This window comes from Wolffia australiana, chromosome 5, assembly GCF_029677425.1.
Source record: "Wolffia australiana isolate 7733 chromosome 5, ASM2967742v1".
In the NCBI taxonomy this organism is placed as follows: Eukaryota; Viridiplantae; Streptophyta; class Magnoliopsida; order Alismatales; family Araceae; genus Wolffia; species Wolffia australiana.
In genome coordinates, this window is record NC_135839.1 from 21,707,024 (window position 1) to 21,718,195 (window position 11,172).

Genomic DNA, 11,172 nt, shown 5'->3' on the forward strand with positions numbered 1-11,172 from the left:
TCTGGGCAAGTGTGATTAAGATAAATCATTCTCCAAATAAGTCTTTGATACGACTCTTGATTAACTAATGCGCTTTCCTCTCCCTTTCCCAGCTTCATATTGGGGTCTACAAAAATTTGGTGCTGGTTTACAGGCAATCATTCCAGTCTCCTTCAACAAGTCAAGTATGTACTTGCGATGTAAAAGAAAGAAAGATTCCCTCCTTGGAATGGGCAACCTAAAATTCTGAGAAAATAATGCAAATTTCCAAATTGACTTAATAGCAAATTCTTGAGATAGGAAGTTTCCCATTCTCTAATTCTCTGCCACATTGACCAATAACACAGTCAATTTCTCATATGTTCCATGTTTAAAGAACACGGTATGGTCCCCATTACTTTGGAGGTATTTGAGTTGCTTCATAGATCTTGTAAGCATCGTAAACAAAGCGTGAGGTGATTGGTTGAGTCCATATAAGGCCTTCTTTAGTTTACATACCACTTTCCTACCTTTTGATAGGTTGTAACCAAGAGGATGAGACATATATACTCCATCAAACTCGCCGTGTAGAAATCCATTCTTGACATCATATTAGTATATCTCCCAAGTGAAGTGAGCTACAAGTTCAATTAATATTCTGATTGTACTTAACTTTGCCACAAGTGCAAATGTCTCAAAGTAGTCTATACCAAACAATTGAGTAAAGCCTTTTGCAACCAGACGTCCTTTAAACCTTTCTAGTGTTCCATCTGAATAATACTTTGGTGGGAACACCCATTTAAACCCCACTACCTTTTTACATGTTGGACATACCAAATCCCATGTATGGTTGTCTCTCAAGGCCTTCATCTCCAGATACATGGCCTCTTTACATTGCTTCATAGACATGGCCTCCTCTACGGACCGTGGAATGACCACATCCATAAGGTTCATGAGGAAAGCTCGATACTGAGGTGACAATCGGATATTGAGCTAGATGATTGGACGCCAGACAGGTTGTCCTTTGTTTACAACTCCTTACACTTTTTTGTAAGGCTATACGCCAATAAGTCTGATATGTCTGGAGTTTGAATTACCTACACATTCCTAAGGCTCAGGTTGAGACTCCTAGTGATCATCATCAACCTTCTGACTATCTTCAACTCCTTTTTCGTCTTATTGAACGGATGGAGATTCAACATGTACAGGTTGGTTGTGTCCAGGCTTCGCCATGTCCACATTCACTTCTCTAGATAGCACACTTTCTTTTGATGCATTTGTGCTTGGTTGAGGTCCCCATCTCAACACTTGATAAGGACTGCCTTGACAGTTTTTTGTTATCTTCAAGTGCCTTTGAGTTGTTGTTCTGAAAAAAAAATTCCATCTCATTAAAAGTGACGTATATTGTTATTAAAAAAATCCCAGATGGAGGATCAAAACATTAGCTTCCCTTATGAGATATGGAGTATCCAACCATGGCCCATTTAATGGCCCTCGGGTCAAATTTAGCTCTCGCTTGACTGTGGACACCGACATAGGCCACATAATTAAAAACTTGGGGCTTTAATCCCTTCCTCAGATCAACCTGTTTGTACGCCTTAGAAAGAAGTTCCAATGGATGCTGATAGAGAAGTCCCTTTGAACATATTCTGTTTGTCTGAGGAACATAAGTAAGCACTACTTTGCCCCAAAGGTACTTAGGGACCTGATGATGGAAATACATTTGGTTGGAAAGTCAACCACACATTCCATATATCGTTTCGTGTTAATTGATAGTGCATGTGTGATAGTGCATGGACTTATAATGAAGTCCATGAATACATAATCAGATTTAGTTAATTATGATGAAATCATAATACAAAGACCACTCGTCTTTGAGCTTGTGTTCTAAAAATTCCTATTTGAACGATATTCAAGAATGACATCAAAGTATCCATATAGAATAACAATATACACCCTCAATCATATGATGATTATGGCCGGTCCTATAGCCATTAATGTAGAGACACTTAGGAAAGACAACGGGTGCTCTTTAGTAAAAAAAAGTTCACTCAATTGATCTGTACAAATCCCCAAGTGGTATTATACCGAACTATCAATTAAAAATATTCAAGTCACGGTTGTGCAAGTGATTCTTAGGCCTGAAACACCAAATATGTTTTGTGGATAAACAGTTGTACCTTAACTATGAACTATGAGTCTCTAATATAGGGATCCTAAGCAATCTTAGTTTGGGTGCATCAAGACATTCATAAAAACAATTTAGTGGTCTGATAACATGATAAATGAACCTATATTTGCATAAAATTTAGATGTTTTTAGTATTATTAATTTATAATTTATCATGTTATTGTTTGAATTAACCAAATATTTATGCATTAGCTAATAATTCCAACTTTTGCACATTATGATTATTTTTCACTAACTTCATTGACTTCTATGAAGTCAATCAGTTTTATTTCTGACGAGTATTTTATAGTTCCAAATGTACAGAAATTTACAGGAATTAGAAGATATCATTATGAGAAAAATTGGAGGATTTTGGGAGCTTAGTGATTATCAAAATGGGTTGCAAATGATGAAACAAAATTGTGGGATTTTAAAGGAGAGACCAGAGGGGCTTGGACCACAACCTGACCTACATATTGGGCCTGCAAACACATTACAAAAGAAACAAACTGGAAATTACAAGGCAAAGCTCTCAACCCATGGAGAAAAAGAGGCAAAATGGCAAGAAAAGAGAATAGATAATGCCCAAAGGGATATTTTAGTAATTCTCACAATGTATAAATAGACTTTTTCTCCCTCATTTTCCCTCATTCTGGACGTGCTCTAGCAAGTGGCTGGCCAGCAGGACAAGGCATTTTTCAGAATCCAGGTTGTTCAACCTGCTTAATGTAAGTTTATTGAAGTTTTCTCTTAATCTCGTCTCTTGTTTGCATTGAAAAATGCCTGATCCTGGCGAAATATAAGGATACATACTTGAGAGGAAGCATTGAGGGCTCAGTAAACTTGCATTGAGGCTTTAGGATCTTAGATTTCTACCTTCTCCATCATTTCCCATCCATTTACCCTTAAAATCCATCACTTTCTCACTCTAAACACTAATTTTCTCCACTTTATCTCTCTAAAATAATTTTTTTCTCTCACTAGACCTTCATCTATATCCATAGTTACTCCCCTAAAAATTTCATAAAAAATCTTCTTCATTTGCTCATCCAAATTCTATCTCAAACTCCTTCTACACTCTCTCTTAATTTTCTCTCTCTATCTCCTCATTTCGGCCCTTTATCTCTCTAGAATCTTTTATTTCTCTCTCTAGACGTCCATCCATATCCACAGTTCATCACCACAAAATTTCAAAAAAAATCTCCTTCATCTACACCTTCAAATTCCCTCTCAAACTCTCTCTACACTATCTCTTCATTTTCTCTCTCTATCTCTTCATTTTCTCTCTCTATCCTCTTATTTCGACCTTTTATCTCTCTAGAAACATTTTTCTCTCACTATAAAATTTCTCCCTTTATCTCTCTAGATCCTCCTGCATTCCCTACTTCGAATCCCAAAAAAAATTGCATTGAAATATCATTTCTTATCCTCTCAAAGCACTTATTTTTTGTCCTCTAGCCGCCATCGTGCGGTGCCGTGCGGCGCCGTGTAGTGCCTGTGCGGCAGAGACCGCCCTCTGCCCGCCGGTCCGCGCGCAGCCAGCGCACAAGACCGCAGGGCACAGGGTTGTCCGGTGCAGGACTTAGCCAAATTCGGCTAAGTCCTGGCCATTGGGTTAAGCCCAATAAGCTTAAGCCCAATTTGGCTAAGTCTTGACTTAGCCAAATTGGGCTAACCTTAGTGGGCTGACCGACTAAGGAGGCCAGCCCTCTACGGGCCAATCCAGGCCCGCCGGCCCATTCTGCCGCTCCGCCGCCGCCGCTGCCACCGCCGCTCCGCCGCCGCCGTCGCCGCCGCTCTGGCGATCGCCGGAGTATGTAAATTTCACAATTTTCATATTTAAAATTAATTACAAAATCGGAAAAAATTGTTTTCTACGTTAAAAAAATCCGAAAATTTTTGAAAAAAATCTAGAAAATTAATATAAGCTATTTAAAGTCATTTTAACACCTAAAACATTTCAAAAAAAATCTCTATTTCTCATTTTTAATGCTAATAGTTGTGTGTTTTATGTGAATTAATCCCAGCAAATTCTAAAAATATTCATTTCTGATTAATTTGCTAAGATAAAATAGAAAAATTAGTTTAGAAATTTGAATTTTGTGTTTCTCCTTGTACTTTGGCTTAATTAAAAACATAGGGAATTCTGAAAATTACCAACAAATCTAGAAACATCTCTTAATCTAAAAAAAAATATAGTATTTTTCACGTTTAAAATCATTTTCTTCATCCCAAGCTTGAGAAAGAATTCTGAAATTAAATTTCTGCCTCTCCGTGGATTGACCCCTTACTTGCCCTATATTAATTATAGAGTATTTAAGTGGAAATTTTCATAAATATTGTTGGCTAAGTCTGAATCAAAACAACGACATAAAACTCCTTAAATTTGGACTTATCATGGTCAATATGGGATTTTTTGCCCTCTGCATAAGACGATATAGCTGAAGGAAGACAATACAATGAAGTCCTTGGCTTATGCAGTGAAATATCATATAAGAGTCATATAAGGATTTATGAACGCATCATTACTAACTTGGATGACCGATTAGGGTTTGATAGTTGATCATACCCTAAGTCACCCTAGGAGCATCTAGAAGATGAGGGACTATACATACAGAAATACTGTCTACCAAAATGTTTGATGAGTGAGTCAGTACACATGCTTTGTATCTCTTAAAGCATGAGGTGTTGCTTAGCACCCCACGCGGTTGAGACTCAACCTATCGATTGGGTGAAATTGATCCATTATTAAATAATCTATATGATAATATTTTTTATTATTTTGGAAGGCCAATAAAGGTTATTAGGCCATTAGAGTTGTTATCTAGACTGATACAATGGCAGAGAGGGTCGCATGCAAATAGCATTTTGGACATCAGAAGATATATTTAATGTTTGGGGTTTTTTATTGAAAAACACCTAGTTAGTATAAATAAGGGAAATGAACAAAATTCACACAGGCCAGACTTTTCAATGATCTTCCCCTTCTTGTCCCTTCTCCCCTTAGCTCCTTTATGTACCTAATGTGATGGGGACAACGTAACAATAATGTCGAAGTGTGAGCGAAGCTAGTCTAGGTGAAGTAGAGGATTCAATGTGCTGAAGATCACACGGATACACCTAGAGGCTGCACACATGATCACCTCGATTCGTCTCACTCGAGGATCCAAGGAATCACAGATGTGATCCATGCGCATGTGGTTTGATTTACTATTTTGTTGATGCCATTACAATTATGTTTCAATCTTCCGTTGAGAATCACTCTAAGTTTTCATCCAGATCAAGGCCCTAGAACCCAAAATTTATTTTGGGATATATTTTTTCTATGTCCATCCTTAACACTTATTAAGGAACATAAGTAATCACTATACAAAAAAAACTTAGCTTAGCCAAGGCCATAATTAATTATGGGATCAATTTTTACTTATCTGAAATCTAGTGTCTCAAATATGAGTAATATAAGGAGCATAATTTTATAAAAATAAAGGTATTCAAATATTATGTATTATTTTGTGGAGAAAAATACTATTTTGCATTATCAAATCTATTCCTAATGCCATTTATATTATGAAACTATGAAAATCCAAAGTATAGAAATCCACGACACGAAGACCATTTTAGTTCAGCATAACAATAGTTTGCATACATATCATGCCTTTGCATCTGACTTGTCATCCTCTTTGGTATATGAGATATTTAATAATCTATGGTATTATTTAATTCTTAAATACTTGTATTATTCAAGATTTGTTAAAAAAATTACATTATTTAAGACGAGTGAATAGAAAATACTATGCACCAAATGAGTTCCAGAAATCATAGTGGGAATTCCCTAGATTTATAAGAATTTTCCCCAAATTTGGTTGTACTTATTTTCAGAAATGATTTTTTTGGATCTGTTTATCATGTTTTCTTCACACAATAACAGGCTGATCAGTCTGACCCCCCAGGTGAAAAATTGGCTGAGTTGACTTAGGCCAGACTGAGTCAACCTGTATTCTAAGAAACATCTAGGTGCAGTCAAGTTGACCTGAGTGTTGTTAAATCTACCCTATTTTAGGATGGTGGGGTTATGTGACCTCAAATTATTAGCCCACATCATATGTGACTGCTCAAAGCATGGTTATTAGATAGGAATCAGATGAGAAGCCTCATTTGTATTTATCAGAATTTATATTAATCTCTCTTATTTGTAGGGTGGCAGACTTCGATTCATGCAGACCTTGTGAAAAGTTATTGAGAGACACTGCATGTATTTCTGTTCATTGAAAAGATGAGATAGGTAGGTCTAATTCGGAATTAAATTTCTCACCAGCTATGATTTTGAGTGCTACAAAATTTTGTCAAAGCAAGACCCAATTATGATTTGAGTACTCAAGGCTGATGTTTGAGTGCCAACTGATTCATGATCAATTTTGAACCCTGATTTTGCTAGGAAAGTGGTTAGAGTAGTGGATTAACCTCTAAAGTAATAATTTCTCATTGTTCCGACATTCTTGACTTTCCAGTGATTAAAAGACCTTTAATTGCCATTTTTCAGTTTTCAGTCAGACTCCATCCCTCGCTCATCAACAATCTCCTCCCAACAAAAATCTGACCATAAGCAATGATTTGAAGTCAAATTTCTCTATTCAGTAACTTTAACTTACCATTTTGTAAAATCATATTTTTCTCAAGTGAATTAAGACATTAAAATCTCTTATTCAAGTTTAGTCTTCTTGCTGTTAAACTTAAATAATAGAATTTTATATCTTAATTCGCATAAATGTAAGTGAGGTTGATCAGTATCAAGTAATCAAGCACCATTCTTTCATAATCATTACATTACAAAGCCTAATGACTTGAAAGGCCACTGGTTCCGTGATGTTTTGTGAATCATCAAATCATATAAATGGATACCATTTACTTCATCCTAGCGGGGCCTTGGTACTGGCTTGTGACCCTCTAAGAATTGTTTAATCTCAAAATTTGGATGTGGAAAAGAGCAGAATTTCTAAAATTAGGTCTAGGTAAAGAACTCAAAAAGCCCTTCCTGTTGGACTTGCATTAAAACTATCTTAAGAAGCCCAAAAGTAGAAATCCATAGATCTGCCCAAGGCCCAACAATCACAGGTCAAAATGTATTAAGAACTTGAATAAATAAGTCATTTACAGTTAAATACAAAAAATCCATTGGGCCACATTATAACTAAAAGCATTATGTCCAGGCTGTCAACGCAAAAGCCTTTGGTTTAAATTAAAAACTAGACTATGTAGACATAATAATGTCACAATATTATCAACAATGAATTTGAAGAGTAGAATTGTGGAATGAAGAGGGTAGAGAGAACACAGAACCAACAAGGAGTAAGAGAGAGAAACGGCAGGAAGGCAGGGAACATAAATAGGTAAGAGGAGAAATAGAGAGAGAGAGAAGTAGAAAGAGAGGGAAGTATTAGTATTGCAGAAGAGAGGAAAACATGGAAGAGAAAGAAAGGAAGAGGCAGGAGAGAAAAGGAGTAATAAAGCAGAAGAGATGCCAGAAAAATATAAGGAGAAAGGAATGACATGAAGAGAGAGAGGGAATGACAACGGGTGAGACAGAAAGATATAACGAGAGAAGAACAAATAGCCAGAGAAAGAAAGAAAACAAGAGAGAGAGGGAAAATAACTGGACTTGCTCAGCAAAGGAGAGAGAAAGAGACCAAAATTGGTTAGTTTATCAATCAAGCACCGTAATTTTCGGACGCTTCTCCACTCTGCCTGGGTTATCCTCTTCATTGCTGTCTTCTTCGTCAGAGCTCGAAGAGCCCTCCTCGGCAAGGGTAGAGGGTACGCACCGACCACCTCTTGCGGCGGCCTCAGCTGCCGCCACGGCTTCCGGTGTATGAAGATCTGTCAGACCCAACAGCAGATCCTGGAGAGAAGACTAGATGAATCCTTGACCTTTAATAAGAAAGAACAGTTCCAGATAAATTCCCTGCGGATTTACCAGTTCAATGTACTCATTTTCGTTTCCTCTCAGCACCTCAATGTTGTAATCCTCACTGCAAGATTCCTGAAAATTAGTATACACATCATTTTCGTAATCCTCTCGCCATGCTCGGCACGTACAGGCCACAATGATGTGTGTCAATGACAATATCTTTCATGAGTGATGGAAGTTTTGTCCATAACGACGTCAATGACATCGTCACAAGTCCGACAATTTATAAAAATTCCTTCATCCTCAACACCAGTCGATGGTGTCGATGATTAAAGTGCGCTTATGAAGACAGATCGGTGAAAGCGTTCTGGGGCAAAAAAATTGTTCTGCACCACCCAGATGACATAGGACTGATGGAACTTTCGCCGCAAATTATAACCAAATAATAGGTGACAGTTCTACATCTTCAGCTCATCATACCATCCAGAGAGAAATGGATAGTGATTTAATGAATTTCATGTTTGTTAATGCATTGTATGGGATGAAAAATTATTTGACTTTGAAGGTTAGAGAAGAGAGAGAGAGAAGGCATGGCGACGGGAGCAGCCCGCTGCCCAGGAGCAAGGGAAGAAACCCTAGAAAAATCAGTAGAAAAGTTCATTCGCATTCCCGTTCAATCCACTTAAAATAAGCAGATAAACCATTACAATTTTACATGAAACTTTTAAATGAATGAATAGATTAGAAGGAGATGAACCTGAACAGCATTCTGGAGCTTCTCATTGGCCTCTGCCATTGCTCCGAGAAAGTTCTTAACTCTTCCAAGAACTGCAACTCAATCAATTCACAGTCAAATGAAAGTACAGTGACTACTTCCGCCATTAGATAAAGCCTTAAAATAAAATAAAAAAACGATTTTGACGGCCGAAATTAGCACAACCCAGAGTTGAAGAAAAAACGGTTACCAACGGACAGATAAATTTCTGATATTTTCTAATTTGAGATCTATAATTGCATTTTACTCCGACGATAATGGAATTAAAGGCAGATATCCATGGACAGATAAACTTCACGAACAGAGAATAATGATTAAATTACGATTCTTACGGCCGAAATCAGCTCTACCTCAAATCTGATGTCGTAACGCTTACCCGTTGAAAGAGATTATAATCTAAACACAAGGCCAATATTTTCTAATCCGCAGATTTTTAATGAACTTTTAATACCTCGAAAAAGGAATTAAAAATCAACTATGAGCAAAATGTATTAACTTTAAGAACAGAGGGTAATACCACCGCTGGAAGAGATGGCGGGAACGGTACGTAGAGTTTCTTCGCTGCGAGACTCTTTCTTCTGTCGTCTGGTTTTCCTCCTACCTTCATCGGCCTCTGCATCTCCCCCTTTACAGACGAGGAGACTGGATTCTGATATAGAAAAAAGGCAGTCAGACATAAATTCGACCCGAAAAACGTATAGGAGATGAAAATATTTAGAAATAATCATGAAATGAAAATCACGCACCAAGAACATCAGGGATCTTCTCCATCTGTAGCAAATCCTTGCTGGGTTCTTCCATTCTTCTATCTTTCTGCGCGGCCGTAGCGAAGAGAAAGAGAGAGATAGAGAGAGCGGCGGCAGTAGAATTTTAGAAGAAAACCCTGAAAATTGGCGCGAGAGGGGTCAGCGTAGGTTTAAGGAGGGGTTGATTTGAAGCCCAATAAGGCCCACAAAGCCCAGGAAAGTAGGTGGGTTGATTTGTAATAATTTGAGGTGGGGGGGTAAGGTAGGGTTTTGGGTATAGATTTTTTTTAATTATCGGCAAAGTCACGTGACGGGTATGACCAACCCAAGGGTTGTGCTCGTAGACCGATCTAGCCGTGCCCTGGACACCACCCAAGGGGTTTATATATGTAAGGGTTTAGTGTTTGTAAGAGTTTATAGACATGGAGCGAGCAGAAATTATACACGGATCGTGCTCGCCCACGCCCATCACTCAAAACAAAAAGATACAATGGTAATGCTGTGATTTGCCGTGGAGGATTTCTCAGGCCTGAGCAGCTCGTTATGGTCCCTCAAAGTTGGTGATGTATGGAGCAGGTGCCATCTTCGTGCTTGTTGGGTGTCATGGTGGTGTGCCATAAAGAGTAACTCCTTGGTGGGAGGGTGTTCATTTGTGTCCCTTAGAGTTGGCGACGAGTTAAGTAGGTATCATCTTCATGCTCATCAGGGATCATCTTAGAGCTCATTAGGGTTTAGGGTTTAGGGCTTGGGGTTTTGGGTTGTACATATGAGGTGTATACACTGATGATAAATGGAGTGGGACGGAAGTTAATCAGTCATCCAAATGGAAATCATAAGTCATCTCATTTGTCTAAGATTAAGTACAAGGTCACTGAGACAATCAATGCCTTGTAAGCTACACTAACACGCTTCTTCTACTTAAAGCATCTATATCCAAACTAGAGAGCAACTAACCTGGTTCATCCTCTCTGTTAGGAAAAGGATTTTGATGATTTAATATAATAGATATTTAATGAAATTAATTAAGTAGTTGAATATAGTAGTAATATATAGACATTTATTAGATAAATATGTGATGGAGTATATTAGGGATAATAAGTTTATAATTAAGGTAGAAGCCCAATAAGACAAGGAAAATTGGGCCCAATAACAGTTGAAGGCTATAAATATCCAATGTAGCCTCTTTCTAAGGTATTCTTTTTGGTGCTCATTCTCTCTCTTCTCTTGAAAAATCGTGATCTCTCTCTTTCTCTCAACTGAAAGTTATTGAAAGTTCTGGCTGGTGGTGAGGAAATTCAAGACTGGTGGACGTCATCATCTGCATGTTTGTGATTACTGATTCTTCAAGAAAATCCTGGTTAGATTGTTCCATATCTTGTTGAAGGTTCTTGATACCAATTTCTTGATTTCTGTTGAAATTAATTGACGTCATCATCTGCATGTTTGTGATTACTGATTCTTCAAGAAAATCCTGGTTAGATTGTTCCATATCTTGTTGAAGGTTCTTGATACCAATTTCTTGATTTCTGTTGAAATTAATTGACGTCATCATCTGCATGTTTGTGATTACTGATTCTTCAAGAAAATCCTGGTTAGATTGTTCCATATCTTGTTGAAGG

The 11,172-nt window shown here is 37.6% G+C and overlaps 1 protein-coding gene across 2 annotated transcripts; it reads right to left on the reverse strand.

Annotated features, from left to right (window-relative positions):
* Positions 1 to 7,765: 7,765 nt before the first annotated feature.
* On the reverse strand, positions 7,766 to 9,706 carry LOC144703874 (uncharacterized). 2 transcript variants are annotated; one of them, XM_078576154.1, is made up of 5 exons: positions 9,554 to 9,706; positions 9,328 to 9,456; positions 8,790 to 8,860; positions 8,099 to 8,164; positions 7,766 to 8,023 (listed from the first exon to the last, which is right to left on the reverse strand). In XM_078576154.1, exons 1-5 carry the CDS (start codon positions 9,606 to 9,608, stop codon positions 7,829 to 7,831), a joined length of 516 nt encoding a protein of 171 aa, XP_078432280.1. In that variant the 5' UTR covers positions 9,609 to 9,706; the 3' UTR covers positions 7,766 to 7,828. The 2 variants fall into 2 exon arrangements, with proteins under 2 accessions (XP_078432280.1, XP_078432279.1); XM_078576153.1 differs by having other exon boundaries at positions 9,325 to 9,456.
* Positions 9,707 to 11,172: the final 1,466 nt, after the last annotated feature.